An 18,341-nucleotide genomic window follows, 5' to 3' on the forward strand; every position below is an offset into this window, starting at 1 on the left:
GATCTTAAAGGTCCCTTCCAACCTGGACGATTCTATGATTCTATGATTTAATCCTAGCCCCACTGAAGCAGAGCTCCCACAGACTTGTGTGCTGCTAAGATCTTACCCAGTGTGAAATTTCTATCTCACTGCCATCAGCATCAAGGAAGCACAACAGCAGGACGTTTTGACCCATCGGCGCGCATAGAGGAGGGAGTCACGGGGGCGACGGGCAGTCGGTGTGTACGTGCATGTTTGTGCACACGCGTGTGACTAAGCCAGCTGTCAACCGTGGCCGGTCCACTGCTTTCCCTTGACCATGAAGCACACGATACGGTTGCCAAGACTGGCTTTGATTATCACTATGGCAGCCGAACAAACGAGCACCGCAGGCAAGCAGGTGGAGGGCAGCTTTCTCAGCAGCACTGCCTGGTTTGGGGGGGAAAGCACCTTTTTTCACCTCAAATCTCACATCAACCACACAGCTACAGGTGGGGAAACCGGATCCTGCTTTTACACGCCGTGTTCGGTCGATTAAAAACGTGCAGTATAAACTTAAGGACAACTGCTCCATAAATTCACCCGCTGCTGCACAGAAGATGGCACTCGCCTCCTCGGGCAGCGAGGACGGAGCGGGGAAGCTGGCAGGATTCAAGCAAACTGCTTCCACCACCAGCCCAGCAGAAGCTGGCTTTTTCCACTGGTAGATTTTACTCTCTGGTCTGATTTGCCACAGTCTGACAATAAGCCTGCTGTTCCTTCTAGAAAATTGCTCTCAAATGGAGGAAAAAGCTAAGTGTTCCCATTCTGATAAAAATTAAAAAGGTTTTAGACATTAGTTTGTAAATGTTCGGTGACCAGCTACCGTAAAAATTGATTATTTTTATGTAAACTGTTAAAAATAATTGTCTTGGAATTTTTTTTAAATAACAATTATTTCAAGATGTATCAATCTTATGGCCTAAATGTGCTATGATCTATTCAAATAATCAAAACACATAAAACTAAACACTTCTTTTCAGCCCACTGTGTTGTCAATTCACTACCTGCAGCTCATGTAATATCTACAAAATTAATTTAAATGCTTGGCAATTGCTGGCAGGCTATTTTTGTGTGTGTATATCTTTGGGGTATTTAAGATAAAAAATAAAAGTGATCCCAGTATAAACAAAAGTCCACTTTTCACTCCAACAGCTTGCCAAAACTCTGGAGTAAAATATCATCTTTAGTAATTAAGCCACATCTTTCACCATTTTCTAAAACAACTGTAATAATAAAATCCCAGGTCCATGATGGTCCAGACATCACGGGCATGAGACTGTATACTTAAATAAATGCACATTAATGCTGTGTACAATTCTGGTTACTACAGGAAATATCACAAAGGCCATGGAGATACAGCACTCCTGGACTGCTCCTGTAAGGGTCCCTGGGGTGACAGGTGTGCAACTCCCTGCAAAACAGAGCACAGCCCTTTTTCTAGGACAGAAAGGGAAGGGGGAAAGGATGGAGGGGAGGAGTTTGCCCCGGTTTCGCACATTATTGGCCTCTTGACTTCGACTTCAACTTCACAAAGCCCCAAACCATGACTGCATCCCTTGTTACGACGCACTGGATGCTATTTCTTACTAGCATTCGGAAGCATACAGGCGAATTAACTGGTGGCACTGGGGAATCTGTAGCAAATGCCTGATATGTCTGCTGCTGAATCTCTGCCTGAGCAGCAGACAGGTCCGTGTCAACTTAATATCTCTGTATTAATAAAACTAACTTTACCCAGGGGAGAGAAAAACGTTACCCATTCAAATATACAAGTGTCCTGATTAGGAAAGGACAAGGAGGAAACATTTTTTATATCACCACGGAAACTTAAATAAAGGACCCATAATTACCATCTAAATTCTGGAAAGATAATGAATACATCTTGAAAAGTGCAGATGTTGTGCAGCACATACATATTTCTAGCAACTTCAACACAATTACTTCTATGCAGCATCTGTTTTAGAAATCAACTTCCCACCACTCATAAGGAGCTATGGGGGATTTTTATTTATTTTTTTTTTTCCCAGAGGACACTAGGGGGGAGGAAGGAGGGTAACCTCCTTTTCTGGCAAGGTATTTCAAACTACCACTATTTATTCAGAAATTTCAAACACCCTATCAGTTTCAAAGTTAGCTTACAGGCATCCAAATCCACTAAGCTAAAATGCATGAAATAAATAATTCAAGAATCCTCTGCAGTGTTACCAAGTATAAAGAATAACTTATAATTTGCTCAGAGCTTATCCAAGAAAAAAAATAAATTATTGAATAAAATACATAGTGTAGGTGTAAAATATAGATGTACTGCATGGATCCTGTCTGCCTGCACGTTAAAAAACCAAAACAACAAACAACAGTCATTTTGGCTGAACAATGGAAAGCTCGCAAGTGCCAAATTTCTGCTTTCTTCTTAAAGATTTTGCTTCTGCTTTATGGAAGTCAGTCAGAGTTTCTATAGGAGCATCACCAAGCCCTGAAGGAAGCAGAAGTACTATACAAAAAAAATGTATTTGATCATATAACCGAAGATAATATCAGTACATCTATGCATAATGCATATCCTCAGAGGATCCCAGGAGTGCTCTGTGCCATGTTCTTTGCTATCATAGAAGCAGTCACATAGACCTGGCCTTAAAATTTTCATGATCAGGATGACATAGAGAAACAGTGATCTGCAACAGCTCCTAACTCAGCAAAACCCAGAACCGCACACAGGAAGAAAAGGGCTTTTATTTTGGAAAACTGGAAAGGCCTGCTGCAAACCACGGCCATGGATATGTTAAAGCTGCTTAGCAAAAAAACGTGGAGCTGCTACTACCAATTCCCATGCAACCACAGCTCTGATTTGCAATGTCTTCAATCTGGAGTCACCTCCTCCCTCTTGCTGTCAACCATTTGAACTGGGAGTCTGTCCTGGTTTGAAGTAAAACAGAACCAACTTTCTGTTCTGTAATTTTACATCTTAGCCAGGCCTCTTCCAACTCTCTGAAATTAAGGGCGTGTTGTGGAGCAAACTGCTCGTTCCCAGAGTGATAAGACCGATGTTTGTGCTCCATGCCAAGGGATGGTGGGCAGAGAGGCTCCTGCTTATACTTTTTTTACTATTGCTGTAACAACCAAGGTCAGCCAATTTCCTTATTTGCCCCGTTAGAGGGTCGGAAGCGGAAAAGCGTAGAGGGGTCACATCTGTGGGGAGGAGGGGACAGGAGAGGTGACCTCAAACCTGACCAACTGGGGTGTTCCATCCCATCTGCCCCATGATCCGTGTAAAAGCTGAGGGATCAAAGGATCAACTCTTTTTCCTCAATGGCCAACGTCCGAGGACTCTGTCTGTCCATCTGCCTTTGATCCCGATCCGTGTGTTCCTGACTCCAGAGCTGGAACCCAGTTCCCATCCCTCGCTGAGTCCAGTCTGGGACTTCCCCAGTGCCTGTCGGTGACGTGACTGTCATCCTGGGAGCTTGATATGGTTTTGTATATATCTATTTCTTTTTTTTTTTTTTTTATATTAATTCTTCATTAAAGTAGTTTAGTTCATTCTAAACTCATGAATCTCCTTATCTCTTCCTCTCCTCTCTTTTGGGGCCGGGGGGGAGAGGGGGAGAAGGGCCATCTGTCAGTCCGGTTTTGGTAAATTAGGCCGAAACCACGACAGAGTTCAAACGAAAGTATGAAGTAACGCAACTACCTGATTTATGGGTTTGACTAGGGAGCAGAGTAGCCCATTTATGCTCAAAACTATTTGGAGATACAATCCGTTCACCAAAAATCCTTCCTTTTACGAAACAGAAACAAAATCCAAACCACCGACCTAGACCTCGAATGTACTTACAACTGACAGAGCATGCGCTGCAAAACAGTAAACCCATATTTCTACACATGCCATTATGGACATAGGGGCTGTGCATAGTGACTGTGCACCATTGACTAACACCAGCTGGTCGTTTACTAATGAACAGAAGGCAGTCTTCATCTGGGCTTTCTCCTTCCAGCCAGGCCAGTGTGGTTTTGTCCCTTTCTGGTAGGTATACCAACCAGGGAGCCGTGGTGGTAAACGTAAGATCAACCCCTCTTTGCTGAGTGACAAGTGTACTGTACTCAGCACTGTTGAGGTCCCATCTCAAGTTCCGTGTCCAGTTTTGGGCCCCTCACTACAAGAAAGCCATTGAGGGGCTGGAGCGGGTCCAGAGAAGGGCAACGGAGCTGGTGAAGGGTCTGGAGAGTAAGTCTTATGAGAAGCGGCTGAGGGAGCTGGGGGTGTTCAGCCTGGAGAAAAGGAGGATGAGGATGACCTTATCACTCTCTACAACTCCCTGAAAGGAGTGTGTAGAGAGGTGGGGGTCGGTCCCTTCTCCCAAGTAACAAGTGATAGGACAAGAGGAAATGGCCTCAAGTTGCATCAGGGGAGGTTAAGGATGGATATTAGGAAGAATTTCTACACCGAAAGGGTTACCATGCATTGGAACAGGCTGCCCAGGGAAGTGGTTGAATCACCATCCCTGGAGGTATTTAAAAGACAGGTAGACGTAGTGCTTAGGGACAGGATTTAGAGCTGGTTTTGTCACTGTTAGGTTGATTGTTGGACTCGATCTTAAAAGGTCCCTTCCAACCTAGACGCTTCTATGATTCTAAGTGACAGCGTCCTGCTTCTGCAACACGTACATTTCTACCTCTTCATCTGTCCTCACCCCATGACCAAACCAACCGGGACCTCTCCAAGGCAAACGCACTTGGGCATTTGCATGTGATGCAGTCAGAAAGAATTACAACTTGGCAGCCTTCATACCAGGCAACACTTCCAACAAAAAGAGAAAAAAAAAAAAAAGCAAACAAGAAAAAGTCAGAGACTAATCAGAAACAAGTCATTACTTGGCTCTGACCATCAAGCACCTCCATAGCCAAACACCACAGCAGTCAGAGCAATCAAGTCCAATTCTGCACACTGCTGTGCAAAGAAATAGAGAACTGCCCACAGCAAACAGATTTTAAAAAGAGGAACATGGGATTTGGCTTCAGACTGACTCTCGCTTTGCTGCCTGAGGTTCTTCCACAGCTAAAGGAAATGGCAGCCAAGATGCAGAAGCACAATTACCCCTGATTTTCCCAATCACCTACTTTACATTCTACATGTGGAGTAAACATGAGTCAGGCTTCATTTGTGCTACTGGGTTTTATTAGCACAGGCCCAGGATTTGTGGAGAAGTGGAAGATAAAAAGAGACTGCACACTGTAGGAGACACTGCTGAGGCAGGAAAACCCCTGGTGTGGATGCAGTTACATCTGTGAGTCAGCCCACACCCCTTTGGCAGCCCAGGTTAGGTTGCTTGAAGACAAGCAGAAAAGCACCTTCTGTCAGCAGATGCTGTGTCTGTGCTGGGCACGAGAGTAGCCATGTGTGCTCTGGGGTGTAAATGCTCATGGACTCGGAAACTAAACAAACTGCTGGATCCCTATGGGCAACGAGTTAGAAAAAGCTGTCCTTTCCTTCCAACAAATAAGAACTTTCACTTTACAAGCATTCAGCACTGGTGAGGCCTCACCTTGAGTGCTGTGTTCAGTTCTGGGCCCCTCACTACAGGAAGGACATTGAGCTGCTGGAGCGTGTCCAGAGGAGAGCCACCAAGCTGGTGAGGGGTCTAGAGAACAAGTCATATGAGGAGAGGCTGAAGGAACTGGGCATGTTTAGTTTGGAGAAGAGGAGGCTGAGGGGGAACCTTATTGTCCTCTACAACTACCTGAAAGGAGGTTGTAGAGAGGTGGGTGTTGGCCTCTTCTCCTAAGGGAATCATGACAGGACCAGAGGAAATGGTCTGAAGTTGGGGCAGGGGAGGTTTAGATTAGATATTAGGAAGAATGACTTTACTGAGAGGGTGGTCAGGCACTGGAACAGCCTGCCCAGGGAGGTGGTGGAGTCCCCATCCCTGGAGGTATTTAAGAAGCGTGTGGATGTGGCACTTCAGGGCATGCTCTACCAGCCGAGATTTTGTGTGTGTATGGTTGGACTCGGTGATCTCGGAGGTCCATTCCAACCATGAAGATTCTGTGATTATTTTTACAGCAGTTTTCCTGGTAGCTTTTACAGCACAATGGGTCGAATTCCGTCAGGTTGCCCATCAATGGCCTCTTCTACTTGTTTGCTTGGGTCGGATACTCACTTGTTGTAGTGCAAGGGAGTCACTATGTAAGCTCTCCCCACTACATTTAAGGAAGTTTCTCTGAATTGGCACTAGTGAATTAAGGAATAGGGCTGAGTATGGCTTGAAGGTTTGCTTGACACAACTAAGCCGCTCTTAGCATAAACAATGAGTTTGAAAATACTGTGAGTCTTTGTTTTTCTAACTTTTCTAACTTGGCTAAATGCAAACAAGGGCCTAAGCATGTTCAACTAGCCATTGTATAGGTCAGCACCTTGTTATCTTTCAAGAGGAAACTATCTCTGAGAACAGGATGTATCAAGACCACCAAAGCATGACCAGCCCAAACCAGCCTTGCAGCTTCGTCAGCAAGAACAGAGAGGTAGATGACTGCAGTTGACCAAAAGGACACAGTGATGAAGAGGAATGGCTGAAGTAAATGACCACCAGAGGTCTTTGAAGACAACCAAGAGACTGAAATACGCCTCTGGGAGTGGGTGGCAATGCATGATAAAGTTCTCAGAAGAATAATGAATATGTATGTTTAACTTTTATATAAGCTGTGTAACTAATCGCTTTCGGCGCGCACATTTGGAGGAGTGATCCCCTCTGCGTCCAGCGCTGCAACAAAGAATACCTGCTTAATAGTCATCCCAACCATTGAGTCCTGATTTCGGCTTTCACGGCATCACTAGCTTCTTCCAGAAAATGGCCTTTGCCCTAGCAGAATTTGAACTGGCTGAGGAAATGCCCAGGAAACCCAGGCCATTGACTCTTGCTCCTCTTTAAAGTGGAGTTGTGCTACGCTGCACTCCCAACCTGCTAGACTCAGCAGATGCACGCCGACTACGTACTGTTCATAGCACCCACAGCTAAAACCATTAGCTTCACATCCACAAGTCTTTGTTTGCCGATTAGCAGGGTGGAAATCAACTCCCTCGCAAAGATATTTGTTTGGAGTTGCTACGGATATCAACTGCATTGCAACGAGGCAGATATTTATTTTCCCCACTGATTTTTCTAATTGAAACTTTCTGTTTGCTACCAGAGGATTGATTTACCACAGCCCCCCCTTTGCCACCGCTATAACACCAGTGTTTCCGCGGCACTGCGGGGAAAATCACAGGCTTCAGCAGCAGCAATGGGTGAGGATGTGGTACAACAAGATTCGCATGTGTTCAGGACCAAAGCTGTCAACCCAAAAGGGACAACTGACTGTCCTCCTTCCCTTCCCCTCTTCCCCTTGTTTCAGTTTTAGCAATCACAGAATCACAGAATCTTCATGGTTGGAAGGGACCTCTGAGATCATTGAGTCCAACCATACACACACAAAAAAAACAACAAAACCAAACCAAACCAAAAAACACACACAAAACAAAACACCCAACCCAACAATCTCAGGCACTAGAGCATGCCCTGAAGTGCCATGTCAACACGTTTCTTAAATACCTCCAGGGATGGTGACTCCACCACCTCCCTGGGCAGGCTGTTCCAGTGCCTGACCACTCTCTCAGTAAAGTAATTCTTCCTAATATCTAATCTAAACCTCCCCTGCCCCAATTTCAGACCATTTCCTCTGGCCGACTCACCTGATTCAAAAAGAATAGGCAAGGGGCTGGTAACTCTCAACTGGAGCAATGAGCTGGTCTAGTTCACCACACAGTGGTACGCTTGTGAGGCCAGACATGGAAAGCAGCACAACTACGTGATCGGGAAAGGACAATATATCTCAGCTCCAGTTTTACATCAGCTAATTGCAATTGCAATTGACAATTACAAAACTGCACCCTCAGGCCCAATGGTTTTATAGCTACAGAATTTATGGCAATGAGTCTAGACCCCAAAATTGACCCTGTGACACAGAGCTTCAGCAAACCTCAGAGCTCCCATTAATCCAAACTCAGAGCTTTCTTCTCCAGCAACACCACTCTCATACTATTTGCTGGAAAATACTCCCACACAGATTATGCTGTTACGTATGACTGTATGGCTCTCAGCCTGAGGAGAGAAACGTCTCCAAGTGAGACTCACGCCCAGTGCAATGAGTCCCTCCAGGAATGCTGCACCTCATTGGGATACTGAGCTCTCTAGACAGGGGACCACCTGCCTGAACGTCAGCGAACTTTTAGGTAGGGTGATGAAGCAATGAGAGCATCAGCTATTTTCATGCTCATTAAAAGAGATTTTCTGCAGATTTTTCTATGGACTGGTTTAAGATTCAACCTGTCATTCATGTTGGTCTACAAATAAGTGCTGATGAAGCCTTCCTTCAGGAGAAGGAGACCGCATGAGAATCACGCAAACAGCATCTGCAGAGGTACAGCCCTACCACACCTTCCTCGTTACCTGGAAGACCCACACAGCCCAACAATTCCGGTCACTGCCGTTAAAACCGCACTTTTTTTCCTCCATTACTCTAATGTCCTTATTTTCTTTCATTGCAGTCTTTCCCCTTGGTTACTAAAAGTGCTTCGTGAGTCCATGAGGCCACTTAAAACCATTGCTGCTGCCAACAGGTCATTACAACAGCCAAAAATGGACTGGGCACAAGGAAGTCCTACCCACACCCCTGTCTGGGAAGAGGTGAGCACGAACACCAGCTCACCTTTTGGCAGAGTGATCCCTTCTCATATAAGCTTACATCAGTGGAGTTCGTGCTGTTAAGCAATGCAAAGAGGCTAGAAGAAGCAGAAATGGGTTACCCATGCTTCCAAAAGTCCTAATATTCATTCCCTTCTGCAAGCATTTGCCTGCCATCATGGGTTTGCATAAGTAGCTTCCTACCATATGGGTCAAGATAACAACAACTAGGGGAAAAAAATTAAAAAATTAAAAATACTATTGTTTGTATCGGCACACAGAAATACTACGTTCCAGCTCTGCGCAGAATGCTGCTAGTATTCCTGCACGTAACCTCAACCACAACACAATGAGATCATTCACACCTGCCTTGCCTGTAGTAGGAGATGGAAGGTGAGGAGGCAGGGTTTCTAGGAGAGAGGCAGCACTTCCCAGATGCTGCCAAGATGCTGTTTATTGGTAAATGAAGCCTCTCGAGTCCTAAACAACCTTCCCAGAGGAAGACAGAGTCGCAATTGCCATATGGGGAGTGGGAAGAGGATGCCACTTAGCTAAAGTGGATCAGAAAATACATGAACGAACACACACGCTCACACACACAATTTGTTCTGTAGCTGCACTGAATGGCAAAATCCATTTCTTCCTCTCAAATACATCCTTCTCCACACAGTCTATGGCAAGAACAGATGACAAGCACTTCTGAACAGAGCAGCCTTCCTCATGTTCCTTAGGGAGCTAGGCACAAGGAAGCTCTGCCCACCAGACAAGGAACTTGGTGAAAGCTCAAACTCCTGATCTACTGTGGGCTTACAAAGATTCTCTGTCTAAAATGACCAACTGAGGATGAACTGCAATGTTGACAGGCCCACCTTTGAAAATTTGTAGTTTGAACCACTCTTCGGCTTCATTCCCCCAGCTATAAAGCTGCCATACCACAATCCATCTTCCTTTCAGGGCTATTGTGTACTCTCAGCACCACTTACTTTTGGCATCATGGATGAGGATCCTTTATAACTTGAAACTTTGAAAAGACAGAACTGCAAAGGGGGACTTTAATATAAGAAGGGACATGGTACCACCTTCACAAAGATAAAAGCCTGTGCACAAGCACTTTATGAGTGGTTCTGAATTTCCCAGAGAGAAATATTCAATACAAATCCACGTCCACACTTCATTTCAGAAAGCTGAGACTCATACCGCATTCTTCAGAGACCAAATGCGTACCCCGAGTCACGTTAGCGCTTTCTTCCACTCAAGCAGCCAGGAGTATTTTCTGTGAAGTGCTTTTGTCTGCTGTCTGTCTTCGCTTTCCTTCACTCAGTCCTAGTGGTGCTATTGATTCAGTGTAGCCTCTTTAAATGTCCTGGTTTCAGCACAGACACTGATTTTTATAGGGCTGCATTCTGACTAGAGCACTGGCTGGCTCCATAGCTAGACAGCTGATAAAATTCATCAGCACTTAGGATCTTTCCATGGAAACTGGCCATCTATCTATTTCAGTCTCAGGTTCAAGCAGAAGTTTTATTTATCACACAAGCAACATCTTTCTATTTTGCTATATGGGTTTATAGGACCTAATGAAAACTCTCTTCTTGCCTAGGAATTCCTGGCCGTATGAAGGGTCATTTATTGAGCTCAAGATTGTTCATATACAGTAGAAAGAATAATTTCCTCTACTACAGCAATTACTGGCAAAAATCAATGACCCCTGTTAAGCTGGAGGCCAAGGTAAGTAAATGCAATAGTGCTTTCTAGTTTTAAAAACTCCCAGAGCATGAGAGGCATGCCTCCCCTTACACATGTATTGAGGACAACTATCTAGCCATCTAGACAAGATTCCTCTTAGGACATCAAACCTCCTAGTACTCCAAGGTCAAAAAAATTATTTTAGTGCAAATGAAATGCAATCTTCAGCCAGCACTGAGATTGTCTCATTGATGGAAAAAAATTCCAAAGACTTCATGTAGTCTAAGTCTAGTGCTCACCTATAAATGACACTGGTGGTATGAACACAGCATCAGACAGCTTGGGAGACTCTTCAGTCACAGAACTTGTCATGCAAAACCAGTCCAGCTCTGATTCAGAAGATTCAGCTCTGCTGGTGTGTCTGTCCCCACACCTTTTCAGAGCAATGTCTGCTGAAACTGCTAACTTAATGGTCACTTTGACTTTTTGTTTGCAAAGGGCATGGGTCCTGAGGACGAAGTGAGCTAAAGCCATTGCACTCACGGCACAGTAATTGCTGCTCTTCAGCTTTTTCATTATTACTTTTTTTTTTTTTTTTCCTCTGTAGATTCAGGCCGGGAAGCAGACGGCCTGGCCAGCCCTACCCCCTCTGCTTGCAGTGCACTACTTTTAGAAGTGGCTTATTGCTCTACTGCCTTTTTTTTTTCCAATTCCTAAGCCAAATGTGCAATGATGGATTTGGCAGCCACACTCTCGCCAGCCACCCCCAGCCAGCTGATCAGCAGTATCTGAGCCGCAGGGGGATGCAAAGGCTGCTCTCTCCCCGTTCTGCAACGGGAGACAGTTCCTCTATCAGGACCACTGAGGTTAGACAATGAAGGAGGGTCTCAAGGAAGCTGCAAGAGCAAGTTCATCTGTATTTGCAAAATTTACAGCTACATGACGTGCAACTGGTGGCAGGGATCTGCATGCATGGAAGGGTCTGCCTTCCCATCATTAACCTCTTAACCAAAACACCTGGTGTTGCAGTATTTCCTACCGAATTACCTCTTCATTTTTAAACTGTGGATCAAAACCATCCAAAGTGAAAAACTTTTCCCCGCATTTGTTTGAAACCCTGGCACAACATTACTAGCATCATTTAAGTACAGACCAGGGCTCAGCGGCAGCCAAACCTGCACGCTGCTGATTAGCATGCCTCACAGTGTCTAACAGACATTTGACTTCAGAACCCAAGGATTTCATTGCTCAAGCACTTTATTAGATCCCTGAGCCTAAAAATGGCTTTCAATAATGTGAGCGCCGCTTTGGGGCCTCAGAAAAGCTACTCTGTGAGCTAGGAAACATTTCCTAGGAGGCAAAAACGTGTTCAAAAACATATTTGATAAAAAGGAGAAGGGGTAGTGATGGTTTTTAACTGCAGTTTTATTTTATTTCATCTCAGAAGTGCGCTCTAAGTTTAGGGGAGGGGAACAACTACTGGACTTTGGTTTGCATCTTTTTAAAAACAAAATGGTTTTCATCTAGTGTTGGTGGGTTTTTTCCCCCTAAACCCAATAAACTATATATTGGAATGACCTTGTAACAGGTTTCTGTGGCTCTTTAATCACCAGTGGCTGCTAAATGAAGCATATCTATTTTCTCTGTTACATTACTATTGGCAACCAGGTCTTCAGTAAGTGCCCAGAAATATTTCCATGGCAACAAAAAGCATTCAGCATTGCTGCTGTTTTGTGCCAATTTAGCTTTAAAATATTCTATTGTGGAGAGAAATATGGTACATTAAGCGAAATAAAGTCAAGATGCAATGTTCTGAAAAGAATATAAGGATAAACAGGAAACGTATTTTGCAGAAATGGTGAAAAAATGCCAAACGGAAGAAAAAAAAATGTTCAAAGCTAATATTGATGCTACTGAACGCCTTCGCTGAATGTCAGCAAGTCCATATGCTCGCTTACATTGTCACTTAGGGTTAGGTAACAAAGCTAACAGAAATAAGGATACCTCAAACACCTTCTCTTGATCATTTTAATCCGTGACTGAAATTTTAAGTTTAAGCCAGTGTATTACAGCCTCTCTGCATGTCTAGGTTACCAGCGGAAGAGTTCATACCCTTGATGTTAGAGAGTGAATCTAAAGGAAAAAGAGGAAACAAAGAGTTGAAAAATGGAATACGAAGAGCATGTGTGTGTTTTGGAAGTGAAGGGTCACTTAGAAGAGCAAAATGAGCTCTTCCACATCAAAAATCTTGTGGAAGACATTTTCAAATCACAGTTTAGCACTTTCTCTCCTATTATACAACTTAGTTCTGAGAAAAAAGGCATCAGCTCCCAGCCCTCCAACTCTCAAACAGCCAATTTCATGACTATAATAAAGTCTTGAGACCACTGGATGGCCCTTTGTGCAGTGCATCGCGGAGATAAAAAGACAAAAACTATTTGAAAGCATTTGGTGTGACATTCCCTCTGGTGTAAAAAACTATGCAATGCCCTCTGAAGTGCTTTGTGTGGAAGTAGAGAGCTCTAGGCAGAAGCAGTGTAGGTGCTGGGGAGCTCCGTAAGGCCAGCCTTCCAGTCCACAATGGCCCCAGACAGCTTACTGAGAAGGAAAGCCAATAAACATTAAGAGAGAGTCCAACAGCAACTTCTCTTATCTGGGAGAGAGGTTCAGAGTGACCCTCTCCGTTAGCTGCAGTGGAACTAGATGATCTTTAAGGTCCCTTCCAACCCAAACCATTCTATGATAGGTTACTCTGCCATCTGACTGCCACTCTATGCATCTCTCACCAGGAAAATTCATCTGGTCCATCATACGCTCCTAAGGACCCTCTTTCTCAGACTTCCCTGCCGACAAGACTACAGGTGAGAAACTGCTCTGACAGTGACAGCAGCCCATTCCTGGCCCCCATTTCCCTGAGAGCTCACCACCTTTTCTCCCATCCACTTTGAGCACGGGCTGCAGTCCAGAGACAGGACCAAATCTGAAGACCACCATCGGAATAACGCATTTGGCACAAGGCTGCTCCCCAGCCGACTCTGAGGAGCCCCAGGTTTTGCCATGACTCGCTCCCACAGCCCCTCTTGGGGGTACAGGCTCTGCAAAAGACAAAGTTGTGCCCTGGATAGCACTTGTCCAGGAGGATCCATCGCCCCAGCACTTCCTGGAAGGACACTACACGCCCTGCTCCATGGCATCTGTGCACACACCGGACACATACTCCAAGCACACACAGTAAATCCAGCCCTACAGCATTGACTTGGTGCCTGTGAACAAACCCTGTGGGAAGGATATGGCACAGGCAATCCATAGGGGTACCAGAAGGTAGGGGATCTGTACAGGTTAGAGGCTGGGCTCCAAGAGATCCAGCTCTGGGGTGTTTAACCTGATAAGTGGCAATCATTCATTTGGAATATGAAACCAGCAGTCCCAGCTGGGGAGACAGAACAGCTAGACCAAAAGCTCTTTTTAATTATTTACTCCCTGGCCATAACAGTGTGAGGAATAGTGATAAAGAAAAGAGCTAATTTTAACATTCATTAAAGAACACTGTCAAGGTTTATACCATCTCAGTCTGATATTCCTATTAAATACAAAAACAAACAGGCTGATCTTCTGCAGCCTGCACAGAAAAGGCTAAATATGTAAGACTTCCCTAGAAGCCAAGAGTGATGAAAATCTCTTGGTCATTGTAAAACAAACCTTTTTCAATAGCATCTACTGCCTGCTTCAAAAAAAAAAAAAAAATTCTGAAGGTCCTCGGTGAGTCTCGAGTTCTTCATCAGCTCCACATCGTAGACCCCTCCCGCCCTCCCTTTCCTCCCTTATCCCTCTTCCTAGGATATTCGTAAAGAGCGGCTTTAACCCAGCAAGACCCAAGGGTGGTGTCAGCAGGACTGCTTCCCTGCTTGCAGATGGGACATACATTTCCATCAGCCCTCTGTGACCCAGGTAACTTCCAGCCACATTTACGTGATATTTAGTGAATAGAAATGAAGTGGCTGAAATTCAGGCCTGAACACAATTGCCTGAAACGCTGTTCATGTCACTTAATGATCAGAAGTCACAGTTAGGCCTATTTAAAACTGAAAACATCAAATTTGGTTCTCCTTCCCATAATCTCCTGCCTGCTGTCCTCTTCAGTCTTATTTGAAAAGCCTGTGGGGGTGGTGGGAGGGGAGGAAAGCGATTTGGGAGCCTTTCATCCATAAAATCATGAGATATGGCTGGCTTTTTAGTACAGCATTTCAAAGCACATGGCATAGTAACATCTTGAGATTTCTGGCACAAAAAAACCCAAGGTTTGAGATTATATATATCTTTAATAGCAATGACGCAAAGGCAGATGGTTCTCAAAAGCTAAACGCTCCCTTTGAAGGGTCCTGCTACCAGAAACAAAACATGGGGGGAACAAAATACTCCTTGTTACAGCAACAGGGGCTGGTTGCCTTCTAATACACAGCATTTCACACGGGAGATTTCCACTTATTTCAATGAGATTAGTCTCACAAATGAGAGAAGAATTGAAAACAGAAGAGGAAAGGTTAGATATTTCTTCGGGATTTGGAGAGTTTTATTTTAGCTGTGGGAAACAAAGACAACACAGAACATAATGAGCAGATTAGCAACTAAATCAAATCAATGCTAGAAAAGAGAGATCTGGATAATACTGTCAGCGCGCGTGCTAGCTGCTTACCTGCAAAACTTGCCTTGCCATTATTACATTTTAAGGAGCCACCCAAGCTGATGTTGTGCTCACGACTTCCCATCCTCATTGAGGGCTCACCTTCTTCCTCAGAAATGGGAGGAAGCTGATCGAGCGGCTGGAGATCTTCATTCATCCAGTAGGATCCATTGGCTGCTGAAGACCCGGTGCTTTCAACACACTGCTCTGGTAAACTGATGGTATTTTTAACCCATTTTTGCCTCTGCGGACCCATGTCAGAGCCATGAGGGAGGTCTTGTGAAGCAAGATCAGGACCCCCAATGTGACCGCCTTCTCTAGGGTATAAGTATTCCCCACCGGAATACTGGTCCAGGTGACGTTCATCATCTGATTCCTCAGAATAATCCTCATAAACGCCACCATTATTCTCCAAGTCCTGGTTCCTCTCTTCTTCTGACTTACGACCCACTCCACTCAAATTCAGCAGTGAAGCAGATATAGAGTCTCCTGCTTGTTGGATAGCTTCATATATTTGAGACATCCAAGAAGACAGTGGCTGAAGGAAATTCTGAGCAGCCTCAGAAGCCATGTTTAACACTATGCCAGTATCTGATGATCAGTTGTTCAGCTTTGCCCGCATGTCACTTATAATTCAGGGAGCTACAGAATAAGCACCATAAGAGATTACTGTAAATTGCTTGTCCATCAACACCTGTCGACACACTATCTACATAAGATGTCTAGAACTGAGAGGAGAAATGGAAAAAGCACTTCTACCCATTGAGAATACCACTAAAAATCCAAATATGATGGACAAATTACACATATTCCTGCAGAGATCTGGAAAGCTTTCATTCAATTGCTAATTTTATAAAAATAAAAACATAGAACATTGTAACACAAGTACCTTTTCTGAAGCACACACATTCTGGTTACAGCTGTCAACACACCTGGTAAAAAAAAAAAAAGTAGAAAACAACCTGCAGTCAAAAATCTCAAATAATCTCCCGGCCACTTCCACTATATCCTTAGCATTAACATGTCCAGATGGGAAAATTGAAGGGTGAAGAATTTGGGGAGAATTATATTTTGATTTATTAAAGTGACGGTCCTGAAGCATGCAGAACCAGCCCGTGGCAGACAATTATCTCAAATGCTTTGCTCCAGAAAGGCTCTGAAGAAGCTCTCTCTGCCCGCAGAGGGACACAAGCCAGAGTTGTTTTGCCCTTCACAGAAATGAAAAGAAAACACACAGGAGGTGAAATATTATAGGTATACAATTACTGGGAACAGAGGCAAGTTAACAAAAGCATTGCTATCATGTCAATATGATATGTTTTCCCAAAACTCATCTAAACCCCCAAATAAAACCATAGCTTGCAGAACGTTAAGGTGCCTTTTTGCCCGACATACATCTTCCCACGCTATCACAAGACAGATATTCTTTTAGGAACTCTGAGAAGGAGAAACCTCCAAGTAGGATGATGGGTTTAGGAAGAAAGAATTAAATAGTTGCAGATTTTAGGCTAGAAGACAACTGAAAAGAAGCTTCAAAAATTAATACCAGTCTCTTGCTGAATTTAGAGGTCTAGCAGCAATTAAACTATAAAAGGGTAAATACAGTATAAGCAGCAAGAAAATAAGCTCAGCAATGATGTGTATTACCTTGTGAAATGGCCTCCAGAGAAACGTAGTGGAAATCCTAATGCTTTAGGTTTTAAAATGGAGCATGTACTAAGGAGACCCCACCTTGCTTAGTGGGCAGCTTTTTTACAGATGACATCACTGACTGGAGAGTCTTTACCTTTTGAAACACCTGCGCTGAATAATTTGTTCAGTGATGTTGACTGACACTCCAGATATCTCCAACAAGTTTATTAGCAGCTTCAGTATGTACTAAGAATTACAGTCCTGACAAGGGCAGTAAATGAATGTAGGTTACTAAAGCCATTTTAAAAGCTGATGGCTGTTACCAGCTCACTGGGCTCGGGGCACACACTGTCCCAGTATCCGCATGTCAACCGCTGGGACCCAGGTATCGCTCCCTGCCACGCATTAAACCTTTGTGAAGAACAGACAACGTTTGCAACAGCAAATGAATCTCTGATTTCTGATGAAAGGAGAACTTCACAATGCTCTGCCTCCATCTCAGCGGCAAGATACACGCCAGCAGTAGCCCTCGGAGGGATGCTGGCATCCAGGAGTGATAGCTAACCAATGCAGATAAAACATATGGGTGCTAAAATGAAGCGCTGATCTGTTCTAAAAATCAACAGAACATAAGACTTGTGATATTTGCACAGGCAATAATTAGCTCCTCTTGTTATTAGATTTCAGAGCTAACATCCAATTGGTCCAACAGAGCCATCCCACTTCTCCTGGATGCTGTCGCTGACTGCGCCATGGCTCAGGTGAACATCGTGGTTCTGCAGGAGAGACTCCGCATCAGGGAGGTTGGTATCACAACCATACAGACGGAGGCAGTTTTTCAAGGCGAGATTTCCTTTACTCATGGAATTAAAGCAGTGATCTACAGTCACCTGCAGGGCTTGGATGTGGTCACCCAGTCATCCAAGGAGGCAGATAAGACTTGAACATGCATCTTACATATACCAAGTGGTTGCCCCGATCATCTTGCTGGGGGCTGGGAGAAAACATAATGCATACACATATGTACATACACGTCCACAACACTACCCAGACCTGGAAATTTGTTTGGATTCAAGCCGGAGAACCCCAACAAACGGTTTGATTTCAGTTTATAGACAATGGATAGACACTGAAGAATATTTCACCCCAAAAATCTGAACCACTTTGCAGTAACACCCGCAACATACCTGTACAACTTGGCATTTCTTTGGTCTGTAGGGATTATGTAGGCACTGGATTGCCATTTCCATGCTGCCTGACTCTGTTTAGCCTTTGCTTGGCTTTTCCTCTCATCCTTATCCTCTTACCGAAAACTCGTCAGTGACACACCGAACAACTGGAGTTCAACTGAATTATAAATTGCTTATTTTTGGTCTTGTAGCAGATGGAGAAAATGTGTAACAAGCTGCAGACAAGTTTAGGCAGGCAACGTTTTCACAAACTTAACAGAGGAGCAAAGGGGGCTGAGCTCTGTTATAGGCTTGCTGTTTCCCAGGAGCTCTCTCCCTTAATTAGCAGGCAATGCTCTAATGGGGTGTTTATGATGTATTCCACAACAAGGCCTTTTCAACATAACGGATTTTTACTTTTGAATTCTCTAAGAATTT

The 18,341-nt window shown here is 44.2% G+C and overlaps 1 protein-coding gene across 2 annotated transcripts in view; it reads right to left on the minus strand.

The window, feature by feature from the left end:
* The window catches only part of SYT16 (synaptotagmin 16), a 44,432-nt gene extending 28,759 nt beyond the window's left edge, over nt 1-15,673 (minus strand). For both annotated transcript variants that reach the window (XM_074149446.1, XM_074149445.1), the window contains exon 1: nt 15,115-15,673. In XM_074149446.1, the coding sequence (XP_074005547.1) occupies nt 15,115-15,673 (559 nt within the window). The remainder of the gene's footprint in view (nt 1-15,114) is intronic.
* Between the last annotated feature and the right edge of the window lie 2,668 nt (nt 15,674-18,341).

Source organism: Numenius arquata, chromosome 6, assembly GCF_964106895.1.
Source record: "Numenius arquata chromosome 6, bNumArq3.hap1.1, whole genome shotgun sequence".
In the NCBI taxonomy this organism is placed as follows: Eukaryota; Metazoa; Chordata; class Aves; order Charadriiformes; family Scolopacidae; genus Numenius; species Numenius arquata.